Source organism: Delphinus delphis, chromosome 1 (genome assembly GCF_949987515.2).
Source record: "Delphinus delphis chromosome 1, mDelDel1.2, whole genome shotgun sequence".
Lineage (NCBI taxonomy): Eukaryota > Metazoa > Chordata > Mammalia > Artiodactyla > Delphinidae > Delphinus > Delphinus delphis.
The window spans coordinates 24,171,344-24,193,800 of record NC_082683.1 but is presented as its reverse complement, the minus strand read 5'-3'; the positions used below and the strand labels follow the sequence as shown (position 1 = coordinate 24,193,800).

At 39.4% G+C, this 22,457-nt stretch overlaps 1 protein-coding gene and 2 non-coding genes across 16 annotated transcripts in view; all 3 read left to right on the top strand.

Annotated features, from left to right (window-relative positions):
• Positions 1-22,457, top strand: part of PUM1 (pumilio RNA binding family member 1) — a 127,749-nt gene that overhangs the window by 82,743 nt on the left and 22,549 nt on the right. For 12 of the 14 annotated variants that reach the window (XM_060017875.1, XM_060017882.1, XM_060017865.1 and 9 more), the window contains 5 exons: positions 4,226-4,377; positions 9,787-9,925; positions 11,202-11,345; positions 12,174-12,470; positions 13,545-13,781. In XM_060017875.1, the coding sequence (XP_059873858.1) occupies positions 4,226-4,377; positions 9,787-9,925; positions 11,202-11,345; positions 12,174-12,470; positions 13,545-13,781 (969 nt within the window). The remainder of the gene's footprint in view (positions 1-4,225; positions 4,378-9,786; positions 9,926-11,201; positions 11,346-12,173; positions 12,471-13,544; positions 13,782-22,457) is intronic. The other 2 variants (XM_060017856.1, XM_060017846.1) reach the window with 1 other exon arrangement.
• Positions 1,864-1,946, top strand: LOC132416416 (small nucleolar RNA SNORD103/SNORD85). Its single transcript, XR_009517584.1, has one exon. It is a non-coding gene; the product is annotated as a small nucleolar RNA SNORD103/SNORD85 (small nucleolar RNA).
• LOC132416412 (small nucleolar RNA SNORD103/SNORD85) lies at positions 10,041-10,117 on the top strand. The gene has a single exon (XR_009517583.1). It is a non-coding gene; the product is annotated as a small nucleolar RNA SNORD103/SNORD85 (small nucleolar RNA).

Genomic DNA, 22,457 nt, shown 5'->3' with positions numbered 1-22,457 from the left:
ATTCTTTTTTATGGCTGAGTAGTATTCCATTGTATATATGTACCACTTCTTCTTTATCCATCCATCTGTCGCTGGACATTTAGGTTGTTTCCATGTCTTGGCTATTGTGAATAGTGCTGTTATGAACATAGGGGTGCATGTATCTTTTTGAATTATAGTTTTGTCTGGATATATGCCCAGGAGTAGAATCGCTGGATCATATGGCAACTCTATTTTTAGTTTTTTGAGAAACCTCCATACTGTTTTCCAGAGTGCCTGCACCAACTTACATTCCCACCAACAATGTAGGAGGGTTCACTTTTCTCCACAGCCTCTCCAGCATTTGTTATTTGTGGACTTTTTAATGATGGCCATTCTGATCGGTATGAAATGGTGCCTCATTGTTGTTTGATTTGCACTTCTCTAATAATTAGTAATGTTGAGCATCTTTGCATGTGCCTGTTGGCCATCTGTATATCTTCTTTGGAGAAATGTCTCTTTAGGTCTTCTGCCCATTTTTCTATTGGTTTGTTTGTTTTTTGTTGCTGTTGTTGAGTTGCATGAGCTGTTTGTATATTTTGAAAATTAAGCCCTTGTCAGTCTCGTCATTTGCAAATATTTTCTCCTAGGCTGTAGGTTGTCTTTTTGTTTAGTTTATGGTTTTCTTTGCTGTACAAAAGCTTGTAAGTTTTTGTTGTTGTTGTTAATATTTACTTAATAATTTGGCTGCATTGGGTCTTAGTTGTGGCATGCGGAGTCTTTAGTTGTGGCATGTGGAATCTAGTTCCCTAACCAGGGATGGAACCGGGGTCCCCTGCGTTGGGAGCATGGAGTCTTAGCCACTGGACTCCCAGGGAAGTCCACAAAAGCTTGTAAGTTTGATTAGGTCCCATTTGTTTATTTTTGTTTCTGTTGCCTTGGAAGACTGATCTAAGAAAAGATTGCTATGATTTATATCAGAGAATGTTTTGCCTATGTTCTCTTCCAGGAGTTTTATGGTGTCATGTCTTATATTTAAGTCTTTAAGCCATTTTGAGGTTTTTTGTTTTTTTTTTTTTTTTTTTTTTTTTTTTGCGGCACGCGGGCTTCTCACTGCCGTGGCCTCTCCCGTAGCAGAGCACAGGCCCCAGACGCGCAGGCTCAGCGGCCATGGCTCACGGGCCCAGCTGCTCCGCAGCATGTGGGACCCTCCCGGACCGGAGCACGAACCCGCGTCCCCTGCATCGGCAGGCGGACTCCTAACCACTGCGCCACCAGGGAAGCCCTTGAGTTTATTTTTGAGTATGGTGTGACTGTGTTCTAACTTGATTGATTTACATGTGGCTGTCCAGCTTTCTCAACACCACTTGCTGAAGAGACTGTCTTCTTTCCACTGTATATTTTTGCCTCCTTTGTTGAAGATTAATTGACTGTAGGTGTGTGTGTTTATTTCTAGGTTCTCTCTTGTGTTCCATTGATCCATATGTCTGTTTTTGTGCCAGTACCACACTGTTTCAATTACTGTTGTGTCTTAGTAATATTGTCTGAAGTTTGGCTGGGTTATGCCTCCTGCTTGGTTCTTTTTTCTGAGGATTGCTTTGGCAATTCTGGGTCTTCTGTGGTTCCATATAATTTTTAGGATTATTTGTTCCAGTTCTGTGAAGAATGTCATGGGTAATTTGATAGGGATCACATTAATTCTGTAGATTGCTTTGGGCAGTAGGGGTCACACAATTTAAATGTTGTAGAGTTCGGGTTTGAGCCAGATCTAGCTCAAAGCCTATGCATGCACTCCACTGTAGTATACAATGTCTGTGTTATCCTGAATTGTCTTCTCTGTACTTTCTTTCCTCTGCAAACTTTCCTCTACTAACTTACTATATGCTATTTGAAACAAAGAACTAGTCTTAGGGATGACACACTTGTCCTCACTGAGATCATAGTTTGGTGATGAGAATCTTGCTTTTGTACTTATCAGCTGAGCCAGACTGAAAATGACTTAAGGGCTTTCACAGAGAGCCAGAACTGTTAACTGCCCAAACTGTGAAACTGCATATTCTTGTGGAGTGTTAATCACACAGGAATTGAAGCAGGCATCCTGAGGAGCCAAGCCCAATTAATGATGCACCCTGAGCTATTTTCCTAAACTCTGTGTCATGAGCCAAGGAAAGTAGTAGACCAAGGAAAGACATGACCAAGACATGACCAAGGAAAGTAGTAGAAATGCCAGTTGAGAAAACTTAAAGGACAGTGCAGTTGTTTATTGTAACATCATTCTCTGCACAGTAGAGGTTTGCTTTTGTTGACTTTTGGGGGAGCCTTGGGACTGTCACTGCAGGTTGCACCCCAACCTTTAACAACAGATGTGACAACACCCTAACATCTATTACACCCATTTTGCAGGTGAGGAAACTAAGACATAGGTAGTCTTCATTGTGTTCTTTTTCATTCTTTCTTTAACTGTCCCAAGACCACCCCACTTTATAAACAATAGTCAGCTGAGTTTGGGGGGCTCACCAGTCTCTCCTACTTGGAGGTATCGTTTTTAGACTATTCAGATGCCTACATGTTTAACATTTTTTAGCCCATTTGTTTATTATTAAAAAATATCTCATTTTGTAGCATAGTTTTTCTAAGCAGCACCTTCATTTTGAACCATTTTGCCCTGTGTTTGACAGTGGGCACCTTTATGAACAGAGCTTCTTGATCTTGGCTAAGACCACAGACACAGAAAATACCGAATTAGAAATGTCAGAGTAATATTGGACAGTGATATAATTTGACTTATTTGTGTTTTAGAACTTAATGGAGAAACAAAAAACATGTATAAATTGATTTTGACTTAATGAAGTACATATTTCTACAGGGTTGGCTACTATGTCAGAATGGATATATTTGAAACAGCTTTATGGAGCTTCACTGAAAAGTGCAGTAATTATTTAATCAGGTTGCAAATATTTGAAACTCTGTGCTTTAACTAAGCAGGTTCTTATTAGAGATGTGTTCCAGCAGATGTGAGAAGCTGGCTTTGAGTCCTTGTCTTAGTTGGCAAATAAGCCTTGGTGTTTCTTGCCACCAGCTTCAGAGAATTCTGTGGTTTAGAGTTCTGCCCCTCCCAGGTTGCTTTCTGCATAGCTCTGTTACTTCTCTGTTGCATGTTCTGTTTGGCAGAGACTACAGCTGTAGCTTGTTTCCAAAGAGGGTGAACAGATTATTTAGGCTAAAGCAGAATGCTTAGTTGTTGTTGTTTTTTTAAAATAAATTTATTTATTTTATTTATTTTATGGCTGTGTCGGGTCTTTGTTGCTGTGTGCGGGCTTCTCATTGTCGTGACTTCTCTTGTTGTGGAGCGTGGGCTTTAGGCGCGCAGGCTTCAGTAGTTGTGGCACTTGGGCTCAGTAGTTGTGGCTTATGGGCTCTAGAGCGCAGGCTCAGTAGTTGTGGCACACAGGCTTAGTTGCTCCGCGGCACGTGGGATCTTCCTGGACCAGGGCTCGAACCTGTGTCCCCTGCATTGGCAGGCAGATTCTTAACCACTGTGCCACCAGGGAAGCCCAGAACGCTTAGTTTTGTATAGAATACTCAGGTCTGTAAGAAGTCAAGGTGTTACATTTTTTATTTCTGCTTGTTTTCAGCTTTGACAAATTTGAATCTCATATACCAATGTCTGATTGTAGTTGTGCTGAATGCTTTTTGTGACATTAGAAATAGGAAAACCAAGGCTCTTAGATTTGAGCCGTGGAGGTTCAGTGGCATGTTTGGGCTTTGTTAGGCAGCTGATGGATTTTCATGCTTCTGGAGTTAATGAAGCACCAAGATCCCTGTCCCTGTCAGTCACCTCAGGTGCCATCCTTACCACTGAAAGCAGGGTACAACTTAATCTTTTGCTGTGTTCCATCACTTTAAGCACACAAACTCTACATTTATTTCCCTTCTTGATTGAGCAAGGCCAATTCCTCCATCTGTTCTTACACGTACCCCTTCCGGCTTCTATCACTTATGCTTTCTTTCAGTATCTCCAATGCTTGGTCCTTCACTAGCTTCTTCCTCTAGGCCTGGAGTATATTACTGACTTTAGAAGACTTTGGTTTGGGGATCATGTATAATATTTTCTGTTTTTTAAAAATAGAATTCATGAGTAGCTAGAATGAATCAATATATTAAGTTAATATTTTACAGTAGTGTCTGCTGAGTCAGGTTGTCTTTGGAAACTGAGATGATTGTTAATAGTCTAAACTTTTCTTACCTTTCTCTTGCTATTTTTTAGGCCCGGCTGTGGTCCCTCACCAGTATTATGGAGTTACTCCCTGGGGAGTCTACCCTGCCAGCCTCTTCCAGCAGCAAGCTGCTGCCGCTGCCGCAGCAACAAACTCTGCTAATCAGCAGACCACCCCTCAGGCTCAGCAAGGGCAGCAGCAGGTGAGTGCAGACAAAATTTATGCCACCTGAATGCGAATATTAGTTATTGTGTGTAGGTAAAAGGTAGTGTCGTCCCTGATAGAGAAATTGAATTGTGAATGGGTGAGTTCCCTTGTGTGGTATCTGAGTTCATGCTCAGACTTGACTGTGCTTTACTGAATGTCTTTTACGTATCAGGTCCTTGTTCATTGTGACTAGTTGAGATCATGGTATTACATATCATGTGATACTGCTTAGAGGATTTTCCAGTTAAGTGTGGCAAATTGAGTATTCATACTGATAGTGAAGTTTTCTTTCTTTGATACTGTAGTTAGTTTCTAAGCACCATTCTCTGATCACTTCTGGCTCTCTCTTTAAGTAGTTTGCTACCAAAGGGGAGATACTAGTTCTTCAGATTGCTTATTTATAGCATCAATTAAAAAAAAAATTGAAGTAAGTTGATTTACAATGTTGTATTAGTTTCAGGTGTACAGCAAAGTGATTCATTTATACCTACATATATACATACACATGTATATGTGTGTGTGTATGTATATATATTCTTTCTCATATTCTTTTCCATTATAGGTTATTATAAGATGTTGAATATAGTTCCTTGTATTATTCAGTAGATCCTTGTTGTTTATTTTATATATAGTAACATCTGTTGAATTGGACATAAATCTTATACCTATTTTATCTCTTTTAACTTAGAGTAAGCTTTTTAACCAAGATGAGAAAGGATAGTTAATTGCAATACTATGCGTCTTTTTATATTAGATAGGCCATTTTCTCTTGCTTACTAGAATAACACCTATTTATTGCTGAAAATTGTGGTGAATTGGATTACTTGAAGGAAAAAAAATCCCCTAAATCCTCCTGTCAGATAAAAAGCAATATAAATGTTGGGTATCTGTCATTCTAGCCTTACTATTTAATTAATTTCTTATAAAATTGGGATTATGCTGTCCACATGGCTTTGCATCTTGTTGTTATACTCTTCCATGTTATTTAACATTTTTAAATCTATTAAAGAGTATCTCATTTATTTTGACCAGTCCATTATTATTTATGTTATATTTATATAACTAAGTTATAACTTAGCCATATTTTGGTGTTATAAATAAGATTAATATTCTTTGCATAAGTACATGATTATTTCCATGGAATAAAGTCCTAGAAATGGAGTTTTTTCCCCAAGTAAATAAAGTGAACATTTAGGCTTTTGATAAGCATCGTCAAATTAAAGCTGTCTTTTGAGGAAAAACACCAGCTCATATATGTACATATGATAATGATCCAAACAAGAATCCTTTGCTTTTTATCAGTTTTAGTAAGAGAGTGTATGTTTAATTTTTTAGATTTTACAAGTTTATAGGAAAAACACAGGTCTTGAAATTCTAGCTAGTTTATTCTGGGTCAGCATTTTATTTATTTATTTATTTTTGTGGTACGCGGGCCTCACCACTGCGGCCTCTCCCATCGCGGAGCACAGGCTCCGGACACGCAGGCTCAGTGGCCATGGCCCACGGGCCCAGACGCGCCACGGCATGTGGGATCTTCCCGGACCGGGGCACGAACCCACGTCCCCTGCATCGGCAGGCAGACTCTCAACCACTGCGCCACCAGGGAAGCCCCTCTGAGTCAGTATTTTTGTAGTCAGATTTTTTTTGTAAGTTAATGCATGATTTTTGTTGCAATAGATAGAATTCTAGTACCACATGCATAGGGAATTCAGCAGATAGTTTGTTGACAGAATGGGTGATCCCTATTAATAAATTTCTTAGCTACTCTTTGTGGATAGTTGGTATTTATCAAGTCATGATCTTTGTGTTTAAATGGCTGCCAAATCATGGATTTAGAAGACTGAAGTAGTTGCTTTGTTTAAAATTTGCTCTAATAGAGTGAATAAGAAAAATAGTAATAAGTACTTATTGAAAGCTTTTTGTTTAAAGCTAAGTGCTCTACATATAATTTCTTTTATTCTGATAAGTAGATTATATGACTTCCCAGCATAAGATTAAGGAAATGGAATTTGTGTGCCCAGGATCACACACCTATTAAGGTGGTAAGATTTGAACCTGGGACTTCCCTGGTGGTGCAGTGGTTAAGAATCCGCCTGCCAATGCAGGGGACAGGGGTTCGAGCCCTGGTCCAGGAAGATCCCACATGCCACAGAGCAACTAAGCCCATGCGCCACAACTACTGAGCCCGTGCTCTAGAGCCTGCGAGGCACAACTACTGAGGCCCGTGTGCCTACAGCCCATGCTCCACAACAAGAGAAGCCACCGCAGTGAGAAGCCCGCGCACCGCAACAGAGTAGCTCCCGCTTTCTGCAACTAAAGGCAACAAAGACCCAGTGCAGCCAAAAATAAATTTAAAAAAAGAAGAAGATTTGAACCCAAATCTGTAAGTTCACAACTTGTTACGTCTTCTGACCATGGTGATAGAAAGCCTGAGATCTGGTCTTTGTTCTGCCACTAACTGGTTGCAACTAGGGCAAGTTGCATGATTTCTCTGAATATATCCTTAGCTATAAAATGGGCATGATAATCATGTACATTATTTCAGAGTTTTCTGTCATCCACAATAACAAACCTTACTATGAAAAAGTTATTATTATTAACATTACCTTTTAACAAGTAGCCATATTTTAGTTCCAGTGATATTTTTGCCAGTTTCTGGCGTCAGATGTTTCAGGAAAATACGATATTCTTGGTGAACTTTTTTGGTCATAGTCATTGAAATGAGAGGTTCTTTTTAAACTTTGCTTTCGGCCTTTTGGCCTTTACGTTTTATCAGAAAGCATTTGTTATGTTCTTCTAGGCATGCTGACTCTTCCAAATGTAATTGCTGAAACTTTCAGTAGAGTCAGTGACATCCTGGCCACTTCACCTTCCTTCTGATTTCTTTTTCATTCTTTTTGAAGGTTCCTTTGACACCTGATTAAAAAAAAAACTGTTATTCTCTATTTCAAAATGTTTGTTAAAGGAAAAATCCTGGATATTAGGTTGAACCCAGGCACAGGTGGTGGCTTGGTGTTGGATGTTGCATTTTGAGAGAGAAAAGTTTAGAATGGCTTCTGAACTTTCTAGATTAGGGGAGACTGTATAGATTATGATTCTACTAAGCATGGTGAACTGTAGAAGGATGAATGATTATTAATGAAAATATCTCCATTGAGCATCTACTTGCTTATTACATTTTAAATGCTGTGTTTAAATCAGTACCTTTGAAAAGAAATTTGAATTTAACACCTTTTGCATCATGAAGATAGGTAGTAAACTAACTCCTAGGATAGTGTTTTACAAGTAGATATTCAGTCATTTTTGTTGATTTTATAGTATATAAAATTTTACTTGTGGAATTTTACATATTTGTTTCCATAAAATTCAGGCTTGACATTTATGAAATTAAAATATGAATATTGGCAGCTGACTTAAGAACTTTGATTTATTGTCAAGGGAACCACTTAGATTTCTAGAGAGTTGACAAAAAGGAAACACATTGCTCTCCTGATTGTAAAATAGGACTCAGTAGTCTGGACTACCCCTTTCTTCAGGTACCTTGTCCATTTCCCTGTCCTCTGATGTTTCACACAACTCCTAACCAAACATAAGCCTAATTCATTCTGCCCTATGAAAAGGATGTTTTCATTGATTTTTTTTTTTTTTTAAGTTCTTGAACTATTAGTATTTGCCATATCTCTGTACCTGCTGTTTACTTCTAGGGTGAGAGCTGTTCTGGATTATTGGTTAGGCATTTTCTACAGACTCTCACCTGTGCAGCCTCCCTTGAGTCTTCTACCTATATAGATTGAAGCACTCCTTCTGTTGTCAAGTCCGTTAGATTCTTTGGTTCACAAACAGAAATGAATTGCCTAATATTTTGATAGGAATTAACTATTGGTTATTGATTAGCTCCTGGGTACTAGGCACTGTGCCTTGCAGACATTAATTCTAATATTTCCTACAAATCTGCATGATCAGCTGTTACTCTCACTATTCTTACAGATAAAGAAATAAGAAAGTTTGGGTAAATTAAGTGTCTACACATCTCTTCTTGCCAATATGGACAGTGTTGGTCATTTAAAATACTCATTTAATAAATATTTGATTGTGGTGTTTCTCTTTTACATTTTTTACCAAATGGTACCAAGAAAAATCTGTGCACGGGTTCTTGATTACATGTGTAACTTTTATAAGTAGCAGAGTGATACTGAAAATGATCTGATAAGAACTTTGCCTTTGAAAACATTGCAAAATGCATAAACGTTGGTAATTTTAGCCTTGGTATTGGGTTTTGCATTTTTACTTACTGGCATAGATAGATCTTTTGGAATAGATTCTTCAGAGCATTCAGAATAAGAATGATTATCAGCATCTTACTACCTATGTTCCATTAATAAAAAGAAAAGTAGATCCTTCATCACGGTGACAGAACTAGTATTCTGTGCTGAAATGTCAGTGTTCTTGACTAATACTCATATCCATGTAGATTACTGTGCGTTTGTGCTATTTATGAGAGGAAGAATAGAAACGATCAAGTCAGAAGCCTCCTAAATCAAACCTGTTGATTTCATTTGGGGCCATTTGGGCCCTGATAAATGGGAATAGTGTTATAGGGTAGAGAAAATGTTCTCACATTCCATAAAGAAAGTTTAGTGTGTGTGTGTGTGTGTGTGTGTGTGTGTGTGTGTGTGTGTGTGTCTGTGTGTCTGTGTTTTGATACAGATACTATAACTTAATGATGTGGGTAAATTACACTTGTTTATCATATCTAAACCCCTCCTCCACTCCACCATACTCTTTTTTTCACCCACTTATTTTTTTTTTTTGTGGTTACGCGGGCCTCTCACTGTTGTGGCCTCTCCCACTGCGGAGCACAGGCTCCGGACGCGCAGGCTCAGTGGCCATGGCTCACGGGCCCAGCCACTCCATGGCATGTGGGATCCTCCCGGACCGGGGCACGAACCCGTGTCCCCTGCATCGGCAGGCGGACTCTCAACCACTGCGCCACCAGGGAGGCCCTCACCCACTTTTTAATTATTGTAGAGTTACTGTCTAGCTCTCATTCGCTGGAATAAAAGCTCCAGTTGGGCAGGAGCTTTGTGTGTCTTGTTCATTGCTGTAGCCCCATTACCTGCCAGATGTTAGGCATTAAGTATTTGATTAATGAATGAATGATCACTTTTGTATGCTCTTGGCTCCTTATAAAGGTAATATGTTTAAACTAAGAATGGTAGAATGAAATTTCACTATATGAAATGCTGTTAATGGATTTTTTTATCCTAACAGCCATGCCACATAAAACCATTATCAGAAAAATCGTTAACAACCATCAGTTTTAAAGTTGATCCAACTGAAGCATGTGGCGGGTCTTAGATGTTTCCAATGAAAAGAAAGTAGTTGATTTATTTTTGTCTCCCAGGTTCTCCGTGGAGGAGCCAGCCAGCGTCCTTTGACCCCAAATCAGAACCAGCAGGGACAGCAAGCAGATCCACTAGTGGCAGCTGCAGCAGTGAATTCTGCCCTTGCTTTTGGACAAGGACTGGCTGCAGGCATGCCAGGTGAGGCTGCATTGTTGTTCCTCATCATTTGAGGGTGAAAAAGTCTGCTTATTGGGGAAGATTCAGAAGAGAATGGGCAGTACTTTTGGCTTGCTTAGGCTTGTCATCGCTTGGCACTGGCGAGGATGACATACACTTGCCCTCACTTAGACCATAGTTCGTTGCTGAGAGCACCTAGTGTTCTGAGCCAGTCTCAGTCTTAAATGTTGGAGATATGTGAACCTCCACACATAGCTTGGAGTATGCTATTTTCCTTTGGTGATGATCTGTTTTCTCCCTCAGTGTTAAGAGTGGAAAGAGTGGCCAGACTGCATCAGCGTCACTCCAAGGCTGATGTCTTTGAATAGTATTATTAGGAAGACATTCCTAGTATCCCTTGATAGTGTCCTCCTTACATTTTTAGGATTTCTCTCGAACCAACAGTAGAGGTGCTTTGTAGCTGTCTATCTGTGATTGATATATATCCTGAATATAGGTTATTCTTAGCTCACTGTCTCCTGGTCTTATTCTTTGCATGGATTGCATGTAGTCTGAGGTTATTCCTTTGAAACAGGTCCTTCTGAGACCTCAGTATATGTTTATGGGTTCTTACCATGGCACATCCCTAAATCAACTGATCTATTTATGAATTCACTGAGTAACTTGAACTTGCATCATGCATGTTGTTAATTACTAAGCATTTATGTTTTATTATGAAGTCACCTATAATTTCTCTTATGGCTCAATAGGATTTGAAGATTCCATCTCATAGAATATTGAAAGACCCTGTTAATTGAAGCCTGTCTAGGTTTTCCCTGCTAACTTGTAGGATATTTGTGCTTAGATTATGTGGTATGAAAGTTCTTTGATTGTTGGAATCATTTGTACCTACTGTTAACTTGTGTAGGCAAGAAAACATAAAAAAAATTGTCAGTGTATGGTTGCTGGTGATAACTGTGGTTAGCACTTTGAAGAGCACAGGTATTCCCTATCCCACCGAATTCCCTAACACTTGGTGGATAATAAATAACACTACCCCTTATTGTGCCAGGTAGCATGTTACATCTTTCACACTCATCTTTTAATCTTAACAAGAACTTTGTGAGGCTGTTATTATTACTATCCTCATGAGGATACCCAGAGATTCAGGGTTGTACAGCTACCTTAAGTGGCGAAGCCAGGATCCCAATGCTGAGTTTGTAACTGTCTATCAATAAGATATTCTGGTGCCCAGGAGACATTTGTTAGATTCATATGTACTTATCTGTTTCATGTGTACTTAACTTAATATTCTCAGGTTATCCAGTCTTGGCTCCTGCTGCTTACTATGACCAAACTGGTGCCCTTGTGGTGAATGCAGGAGCGAGAAACGGCCTTGGAGCTCCTGTTCGACTTGTAGCTCCTGCCCCAGTCATCATTAGCTCCTCAGCCGCACAAGCAGGTGAGCTTACGTCTTAGTAGACTCACTCAGATCTAAAAGGGGCAATGGATGATATTCTTAAACTGTGTTGAAATATACTTTGACATTCTCAGTGTAGGAATTCTACCCTGTAATTTTTCAAAGAGAGAATCAGAAGCAGCAAGTGATCAGGTTCTGATTCTGTTGACAGCATGTACCAGCTGGTTAGCAGCAAGGACCTGCTCTACTGTGAGCATAGGAAGTTGGATTACTCATACAAAATGGCACTGTTGGCAGAAGTCCAAGGCTAATTTCACTTCATATCGTGAAATTCATATCATTATTTTAAGATGATGTGGTATTTGTTTTGTTTTTGTTTTTTGCTTGAGGGGGTGGGGCAATAGGTTTTTATTTTAAGTCATATATATTATAAATTTGGGAGCAACAGTGGGGACATCTAGGGGAGAGCAACATGCTCAAGTGTCCTAGGAATTTGAGGGACTTCAGTATTTGGTTCTGGAAAAAAATGTCCTTAATGTAGATATTTGTAGAACTTGAGATTTTAGGAAGTAGTTGTATTTGAAATACAACTTTTTGATATCCATTTCTATTTTAAACTATAGCCTCTCTAGAGCTGTCAATACAGTGAACTTGGCTTCAATGGTATTTTGACTTTGAATTGAAAGTAGAAATAGAAAATAGAAGCTTCAGATGAAGGGATCAAAGACAGATTTGTATAGTTCTTTACAAGGTTTGTGTCTGCTTTGAAAAAATATGGCAACATTAAAAGGTTTTCAAAAGGATAACAATGTAGTTTGGAAATGTGGCCAATCTCTTTCATAGCCAAATGGTTTGCTTTCTTCTACATAGCTGTTGCAGCGGCTGCAGCTTCAGCAAATGGAGCAGCCGGTGGTCTTGCTGGAACAACAAATGGACCATTTCGCCCTTTAGGAACTCAGCAGCCTCAGCCCCAGCCCCAGCAGCAGCCCAGTAACAACCTGGCATCCAGCTCTTTCTATGGCAACAACTCTCTGAGCAGCAATTCACAGAGCAGCTCCCTCTTCTCCCAGGGCTCTGCCCAGCCTGCCAACACATCCTTGGGATTTGGAAGTAGCAGTTCTCTCGGCGCCACTCTGGGATCAGCCCTTGGAGGGTTTGGAACAGCAGGTAGAAATTAGACTGATGTGCTGTTGAAACTGAATTTTAATTATTTTTACAATCTTTATGGAACACTGACAATGCATGGAACCCTGGACAGATACCACAGGCAGATCTGGACCGAGCCCCGTGGGAACCCAGCTGTTCCACATGTGTTTGAGATAATGGACTATTCAAGTTACACATTTGGGGCCTATTTCAGGTTTACATTCACGTTGCTACTTATTTATACTCTCAAAGTCCGTTTGTTTCAAGGATTAGAAAATCCTTGAGGATTTTTGCAGGCATTGGAAGAATGTGGAGGGAATTATACAAATGTCGATGTTAAGAACCAAGGGAGGAGGACTTACCAAAGATCATAGGGTAGTGTACTCCACAATCTGCAGGCCTTAAAGAGTCATGAGTTTTCTCCAGTCTCTTGAGAAGAATTAAGGTGGATATTATGGAAAAGTGGGAGGAAGGAATTAAACTGAGATATTTTAAATGTTTTGATGGGAGAAAAAAGCAGGAAAGTAGTAAGGTAAACGATGGGATAATTGCGGTGTTTGTAAAACAATGTGATCTCAAAACAGAAGGGTTTATTTGAGAGAAAGTGTCTTAAGTTGGAGCTGGGGGCTAGCAATAACTCTTGATTGAGCCCTTTGAGAAACCAGGCTTTCATATGTAAGTCTTGGGTAGTGGGGCAGTACCCCATTCACAAATCTTTTTTCTACTCCATTTTTCTACTAGAACCTTTGGGTTGATGAAAGGCATTCTTTCTAGCCCATTTTCTTTCACCTTTCCCATAACTTATGTGGCCATCAGAGGATTTTAACCCACCCTCACCCCCATAATATGAGACACAAAAGGAAGGAAAATTTAGCATACGTGTGATGGTTTGAAAAAGAGTTTCATGTTAACCTGAGCCATGTCCTCTTTATTACTTTACCTGCCCCTAGAACTGCCACATAAACAGTTAGGCTGTCTCTGCTGACAAATTTGCGGTGGTAAGGAGTCTGGATCAAAGTGTTAGGAACAGGTCACTGGGCTTGTTCTTCGAAGAACAGGCCTGTTCTTATCTGCATTGTTTTAATTCCATTTTAGTTGCAAACTCCAACACTGGCAGTGGCTCCCGCCGTGACTCCCTGACTGGCAGCAGTGACCTTTATAAGAGGACATCGAGCAGCTTGACCCCCATTGGACACAGTTTTTATAACGGCCTTAGCTTTTCCTCCTCTCCTGGACCCGTGGGCATGCCTCTCCCTAGTCAGGGACCAGGACATTCACAGACACCACCTCCTTCCCTCTCTTCACATGGATCCTCTTCAAGCTTAAACCTGGGTAAGAACCATTACTCTAACACCACCTTGAACTCTAGAAATCTCTTGCCACTGATGACATTAGAAGTACTTTGCATAAGCAAAGGACAATCCCTTTATCCTAAGACGTGTCCTGGGTGTTCTGTGCCTTCCTGAAGGTACCTCATGTTATTTAGGCTGTACCTAGATAGCACAGCAGTTTGGGATTTATTCAAGTTTGGGCGCCTCCCCTGTATATTCACTTCAGCTTTAGTATGAACATCTTTGGCTACATGTGAGAATCTTTCAGTATAAACACAGTACAGATTCATTTTAAGTAAAGCTGGAAAATAGAGACAAAGAGTGTATTAACCTCGTATCACCACTGAAATATCACCACAGTTAATACTTAGCCTTGTTTTTCAGACTCCCCTCCCCTCCCCTCCCCCATGTATATGTTTAATATCTTACTTTCTCACATAAAGCATTTTGTTTTAAAAATTTTGTCAGATTCTTTAAAAAAATTTGTATATACATTCTTAAACTACATAGTATGCTAATGAGTATAGATGTATATTTCCCAATTATGTGTTTAGCTTGTTATATGTGTGGGGTTTAAAAGAATGTTACCATTTAGATCCTGGAAAATGAGGAGGGAAAAGAGGATAGTAAGCAGACAGTTATAAAAATGAAAAGAAACTTGTATTAACAATTTGGGTGGCAAATGTTTAAATCTTTCAAGAGATGGAAGATGGTACGCACTCCCTTCCTCTAGTTATTTATCGAGTTTGGATTTTGAAGTACTGATTTATTTCTTAGATGGGGAAAGCTGAGGCATAGAAGTACAGTGACCATATAATTTATCATGCAACCCAGGATGCTTTTGAGAGTTAATGGGGTTGCTGTTAATAATTACTCTGTGATGACAGGCCTGAATCAGTACTGTCCTGGGAAATACCATGTATGGCCACTTTGCTGGAAGATTCTGATTTTTAAAATCTTCTATTTATTATTATTTTTTTTAAATTAAAATTTTATTTTTTAGAGCAGTTTTAGGCTCATAGCAAAATTGAGGGGAGAGTACAGAGATTTCCCTTGCACCCTCTGACCCACACATGCATAGCTTCTCCCATTATCAACATCCCCCACTAGAGTGGTACCTTGGTTACAATTGATGAACCTACATTGATACATCATTATCATCCAAAGTTCATAGTTTACATGGACCTTTTTTTGTTTTTAACTGGCAAGATTAAAAGTGGCTTTCTGGACTCAGAAATGAGGACTGACTAAAAACGAATAGTGTACTTCTATTTGGAAAGACAAAGACTGGGAAATGATTATAAAAATCAAAAAAAGTCTTGAAGGGGACAGGATAATATAGTTATTATTCTAGAACTAAGAGTGCTGTCTCTGAGTTTGAGAGATGAGTTTTAAGGCAGAACTATGTATGTATGTATGTACATAGAAATGTGAGAGAGAGAGAGTGTATGTGTGTATCCTGAGATTTCACATGATGAGAACTGTAGTTGTAAAGCTCACTGTCTCATGTTGTATATGGACATTACTTAAGAAAAGTTGTAGGGACGTTCCAGATTGGTAAGTCCATATCGGATAGATAAGGAATAGGGTATATTGCACAACAGTGTTTCCTTGTGACAGGATGCCTGGCTTTAAAGAATGAGGGTTAATGCAGACTTATAAGGGGGAGATGAAAGTCCCAGTCTAGTATGTAGATGGAAGGTACTAACATTTATGGAATAGCTATTAGTGGCTACTGTTAACGGTTTTGGGTGCTGTACATATCACTCTGGAAGATATGGTATTATGTCTATGATACAGAAGTGAGGAAACTGAGTTAAATATCTTGCTAGGTCTTCTCATATCTGAACGGATTTAGAGTCAAAACCTTTTTGACTCCAAAGCATGTAGTGTCAGTGTATATCCTGTCACATAATGTACCCAGGATAGCTTTTAAACCAGTGCGTTATCAGATCCAGAAATCGTACCTTTAATTCCTTGGTTTAAACATTTGAACTGTGTTAACATATACTGAGTAGTAAACAAATTAAATCTGCAAGAAGTTTTTTGTAAAGAGCCAGATAGTAGATATTTTAGGCTTACAGGTCAGATGGTCTATGTAGTCAGTGTTCAGCTCTGCTGTAGAAGTGTGAAAGCAGCCACAGGCAAAATGTAAAAGAATGTGCAGCTATCTTTCAATAAAACTTTATTTACAAAAATAGGTGGCAGGCCAGATTTGTCCTGTGGACTGTATCAACCTCTGAACCAAATGCTATGGCTCTTGGTGTTTGAAAATGGAGCTGGAAACATTACTTGCATGCATGGTGCCTTTCCTCTTTCCAATATATCAACAATTTAATAAAATACCTCCTTCTCCTTAATTTACGTTTCCCCTGTGGAGAAGGAACTAACTATTGGTGCGAGTTATTTCTTATTTTAATGACTCTTGCTGTCTGCCTGGTTTTATTTTTAACATACCTTCCCTTAAAAATTTTTTTACTTTGTTTAAGCACTTTAGATGTATGTATTTCCATTGGATTTCCATTGCTGCATGTACCACGTTAATCATACATGCCATTCCTGAGAAACTTTGTGTCTTGATTGGTAGTGCTTTGCCTCAGCTCAGTCTGTTTCCTTGAGAAAAGGGTTCGTGTATGCTTTATTCTTAACTATTACAAAGTGATCACCTCAATAAGTCTATTTACCATTTTTCACCAAGGAAATGTAACATTTCTTTACCAAATATATATTGGGCCATTCCTAATATAGCTTCTACTATTGATACTACACTGCTGCCACCGGCTATCAGTTCTTGGATCACTAACAGCCATACTAAGTAAGCATTCATTCATTGTGTTCATTCATTGTGTTAAATACTCAAGTAACTCTGCTCTACACAGGGAAACTTAAACTCAGCATGGTTTAATGACTTTCGTGATACCCCATAGCTAGTAAGTGTTTGAGTGCACACTCCAGCCTATATCTCTGTTATCCCAGTGTGGATCTTTTCTCCATGATATCGTTTTCACACTTCCTCCCAGTAGACAGACACGTGTTAGGGCACTGTAAAAAACATCAGTGCCTGCAGAGTTATTTTTCTCATTATTTATTCAACAATCACTTGTTGAGTGCCTACTATAGACTCTTCAATGCTTTTTTCATTACTTGTTTAAAGATCAAACTTCTATTTTTTAAAATTAATTAATTTATTTTTGGCTGTGTTGGGTCTTTGTTGCTGTACACGGCCTTTCTCTAGTTGCAGCGAGCGGGGGCTACTCTTTGTTGTGGTGCGCAGGCTTCTCGTTGTGGCTCGTGGGCTCTAGAGAGCAGGCTCAGTAGTTGTGGCACATGGGCTTATTTGCTCCGCGGTATGAGGGATCTTCCCAGACCAGGGCTCGAACCCGTGTCCCCTGCATTGGCAGGCAGATCCTTAACCACTGCACCACCAGGGAAGTCCCCAAACTTCTGTTTTTTTTTTTTTTAATATATGTATCTTTTTTTTTTTTTTTTTTTTTTTTTGCAGTACGCGGGCCTCTCACTGTTGTGGCCTCTCCCGTTGTGGAGCACAGGCTCCGGACGCGCAGGCTCAGAGGCCATGGCTCACGGGCCCAGCCGCTCCGCGGCATGTGGGATCCTCCCGGACCGGGGCACGAACCCGTGTCCCCTGCATCGGCAGGCGGACTCTCAACCACTGCGCCACCAGGGAGGCCCTTTATTTTTAAATGGATGTTTTTGAAGTGCAGTAGTTTTAATTTTGATGAGGTCCAGTTTATCATGCTTTCTGGTATAGAAATCTTTGCCCAACTCAAGGTCTTAAAGATTTTCTCCTGTGTTTCGTTCTAAAAATTTTATTGTTTTAGCTCTTAAAGTCTTTGATCTATTTTGAATTAATTTTGTGTATTGCATGAGGTGATGGTTCATCTTTTTGCATGCACCGTTTTCCCCAGCAAAGTTTTGAAATTTTTAGTGTGTAGGTCTTAAATGTCTTTTGTTAAACTAGTTAGTGTATATTTTATTTTTCTTGAATGGAATTCTAGTTTTGTTTTGGATTGTTTGTTGCTTGCAAGCATTTAGTTTTATCATCATGGTAGAATTCCTATCTTCTTCAAATAAATTCTTCCTGTCCTTTAAATTCAAGGTTGTATGTGCCCTTAGTCCTTTAAGAAAAGCAAAGATCAAACAAAATGGTTTTCTCTGTCCCTGCCTGAACTGCAGTAGCTGTTTCTAATTTATTGTTCAGCAACCTGTATTAATTTCCGGTTGTTTACTAGTCATGTGTGCCCCTTTAGGCACTTCTCTGTTCTAAATGGAAATGTAGTGTTTTGTGACACCTGGTTCTCTGAAGGTGACTTGTCATCTGTAAAACAAACCATGTGAAAATCAACTTAGTTAGGATTCAGTATTACGCACTAAAGACAGTTACTCTTAGGCTTATTTTCATTTAGGGCTACCTGGCTGTGATATTAGGGAGTGGATTGGGGAGAACTTTTTATAAACACTTTGGTGAGCAACATTGCCTCCGCCTGTAATAAATACAGAGCCAGATGTTGGGCACCTTTGGAATTTTTCTTTAAAAGGCAAAGAACGCAGGACTTTGCCCATTAGGCATCTACTAAATCTCTGAGTACAGAAAGCAAAACAAGATGAATGAAAACATTCCACATAGGAAAAGGATGGAATACTAGATGGCTAGAAATACTAGAAAACCCTTTGTATAAAGTAACTGAAGCACATCTTAATTTAAGCGTGGTATACTTTTGTCCGTCCATTTACTGTTAATCTGTATGTGTCTTTATTTTTAAAGTGAGTTTCTTGTAGACAGCATATAGTCGGATTACATTTTTAAAAATAAATTTATTTATTTTTGGCTGTGTTGGGTGTTAGTTGCTGTTCACGGGCTTTCTGTAGTTGTGGCGAGTGGGGGCTACTCTTCCTTGTGGTGTGTGGGCTTCTCATTGCGGTGGCTTCTCTTGTTGCGGAGCACAGGCTCTAGGCACACGGGCTTCAGTAGTTGTGACACAAGGGCTCAGTAGTTGTGGCTCGCGGGCTCTAGAGCGCAGGCTCAGTAGTTATGGCTCACAGGCTTAGTTGCTATGCGGCATGTGGGATCTTCCCAGACCAGGGCTCGAACCCACGTCCCCTGCATTGGCAGGTGGATTCTTAACCACTGTGCCACCAGGGAAGCCCCTGGACTACATTTTTTGATCCACTCTGACAATCTCTTTAATTGGTTCATTTAGACCATTGACATTCAAAGTGATTATTGATATAGTTGGGTTAATATTTACCATATCTGTTGTCTTCTATTTTTTTTCTTTGTTTCTGTCTTCTGCTCTTTTTCTGCCTTTTGTGGCTTTAATTGAGCATTTTATATGATTCCATTTTATTTCCTTTCTTAACCTATCAGTTATACTACTACTTTTTTTTTTTTCTAGTGTTGCCCTAGGATCATTATACATTTACAATTAATCCAGGTCCACTTTCAAATAAGACTATACGACTTCACATGTAGTGTGAGGACCTTAAAATAACAAAATAATCTTAACCTTTTCCTCCCATCCTTTGTGTCATTGCTGTCATTCATTTCAGCTATATAAAGCATATGTGTGTATATATATGTATATGATATAAACATAAGCATACATAATTGAATACATTGTTGCTATTATTTGAACAAACTGTTGTCAGATCAATGAAGAATAAGGTAAATAAAAGTTTTTATTTTACTTATTCCTTTTTTGATGCTCTTCCTTTCATTATATAGATCAGTTTCTGGCCTGTATTATTTATATTTCTCTCTGAAGAACTTCTTTTGACATTTCTTGCAAGTCACATCTACTGGCAACAAATTTCATCAATTTTTGTTTGCCTGAGAAAGTCTTTATTTTTCCTTCATTTGTGAAGGATAATTTTGCAGGATACAGAATTCTAGGTTGGTGGGTTTTTTCCTCTCAAAACTTACAGTCTTCTCTTCTTGATTGCATACTTTTTGAGGAGAAGTTGGGTGTAATTCTTACCTTTGCTCCTCGTAGGTGGGGTGTTTTCCCCCCTGTGGCTTCTTTTAGTATTTTTTCTGTATCTTTGATTTTCTATAATTTGAAAATGATAGTTGGAGGAGTAGTTTTTTTGGTCTTTATCTTGCTTGGTGTTCCCTGCACTTCCTGGATCTGCTGGTTGGTGTCTGGCATTAGAGAAATCCTTAGTCATTATTGTTGCAGATATTCCCTCTGTTCCTTTCTCTCCTCCTTCTCCTTCTGGTATTCCAGTTATGTGTATGTTACAACTTTGTAGTAGTTGCCCCACAGTCCTTGGATTTTGTTTTTCGCCAGTCTTTGTTCTCTTTCCTTTTTGGTTTTTGAGGAATCTGTTGATAGATCCTCTAGCTCAGAGATTCTTTCTTCATCTGTGTCCAGTTTGTTAATAAGCCCGTCAGAGGCATTCTTCATTTTGGTTATAGTGTTTTTTGTCTCTAATATTTCTTTTTGGTTCTTTCTTAGGATTTCCATCTCTGCTTACATTGCCTGTCTATTCTTGCATGCTGTCTACTTTATCCTTTAGAGCCCTTAGCATATTAATCATAATTGTTTTAAATTCCCAGTCTGATAATTTCAACATCCCTGCCATGTATGTTCCTGATGTTCCTCTTCAAATTTTATTTTTTGCCTTTTGATATGCCCTGCAGTTTATCTTTGATAGCCATGCCTGGTACATCGAGTGAAAGGAACTGCTGTAAATAGGTTTTTAGTGATGTGGTGGTGAGGTGTGGAGGGAGGGAAAATGTTCTATAGACCTATGATTAGGTCTCAGTCTTTTAGTGAGCCGGTGCCTCTGGACTGTCAACTTCACAAGTGTTTCTTAGTTTTTTTCCTCCTCCCTTTAGTGGAACAGGATAGTTTGAGTAGGCTGGAGTTGTGTATTTCAGGGTCATCCACACTGAGCCTCTTAATTTGTCAGTTACAGTTCAGGTTTTCCTAGTCTGGTACTGGTTCAGGCAGTGGTGTCCACTTGAGTCCCTGGTCTGGTTAGCTGTGGTGACCTGTATGTCTGTCTCTCCAGTCTTGGGGACAGTCGTTTGCTCTGTCTTCCTCTCTCTTGTGGATCTAAGAAGAATTGTTGATTTTTCAGCTTTTGCTTGTTGTTAGGGTGGAATGGTGAGGCTCTTTACATGTGGAGTGGGAAACCTGCACATACACAAAACATTTAAGCCTTTGACTTCTGTGGAAATGTTGTCATAGGACAGAGCTCTGTGAAATCCACTACTGTCAAAATATTATAGAAAAACTTTGTGAAATCACTAGGAGGCTTAAAGAGCCTACGTGAAATGTTCCTTTAAAAATGAGGTTAAAATTCAAACACTTTCAGGGGCCATCTCCAGGGGATAGGAATTTGGGTATTAGCACATGTAGGTGTGTAAACTATAGTGAACTGGAAAACACCTTTCTGCATATTCCCCATATAAAGGAGCTGCAGTCCACAAATAATGATGGTCTACTATTTGCCAGGTACCTTTTGAAAAACAACCAGAAAACCACATTTTTAAGCAAAAATTTACTTTAACCGTTGGTTTAATGTTTAAAGAAAATTATTTGGCCTGAGCAAAATACTCCTGTTGACTGTTAGTTTGCCATTTATAATATAGTACCTGGAGAAATTTATTTTCTTTTTCAGATTTGTATACTTCCTTTCTCAATAATAAAAGCTGTGTGTGTATATGTGTGTCTGTGTATCCTGTCTGGCATCCAAAGACACCAAAGCCAAAAATCAAAACTTCAGGGCAGGTGTATAAATCTACCCAGTAGTCACTCCAGCCATTTATGTTATGGATTAGTCAGTATGCTTTTGGCCACAGTAACAGAAAATCCATCGAATAGTGGCTTAAACAATAAGTTCATTTGTTGGCTCGTATAACTGGAAGTTTAGGGGTACGGCAGTGCTCAGGGTTGGTTCCTGTCATTCAGCCTTGTCATCAGGGACCTGGCCACCTTCCATGTTTATTTTTTTTAAGTGAAAGAGAGTTTATTTACAGAGATGCACATTCCATGGCAGAATGCTGTTGTCTCCTACCTTGCATGTTAATTTGGATGTTTGTCAGGCCTTTTAAGAGTTTGATTGTTTCTCTGTTGATATGTTGCTTTTCCCTAAGTGCCTTTGTTAGTGACCAGGTTCTTAACCTTTTAAATTGTTTTCAAAACTTTGTATGTTCATGCTGTTCCTTCTTCTTAACCACACTCTCCCAGTACCTGCTGACTTACCTGATTACCACCTCTTTGCCTGTTTGTCCCCTGTCTCAAGCCAGGGTAGAAAGAATTGTTTTTGAAATGGAATAAAGAGCAGCCATATGGCTACTATTCTCTTTTCTTGTAAACCTCCTCTCTCCTTTCCTTAAAGAAATGTTTTCCTTTGGGTTAAGAAATATTATGGAATTTTGACAAGAAAAACAATGTCCTTTAGAACAGGGTTGGCAGCCTGTTAGGAACTGGGCTGCACAGCAGGAGGTGAGTGGCGGGCAAAGCGAGTGAAGCTGCATCTGCCGCTCCACGTCCCTCTCCGTCACTTGCATCACCGCCTGAACCATCCTGCCCCCCCCACCCCCCGCCGCCCCGTCCATGGAAAAATTGTCTTCCACGAAACCTGTCCCTGGTGCCAAAAAGGTTGGGGACCGCTGGTTTAGAACAAGAAAATTATATAACTGAGTCTG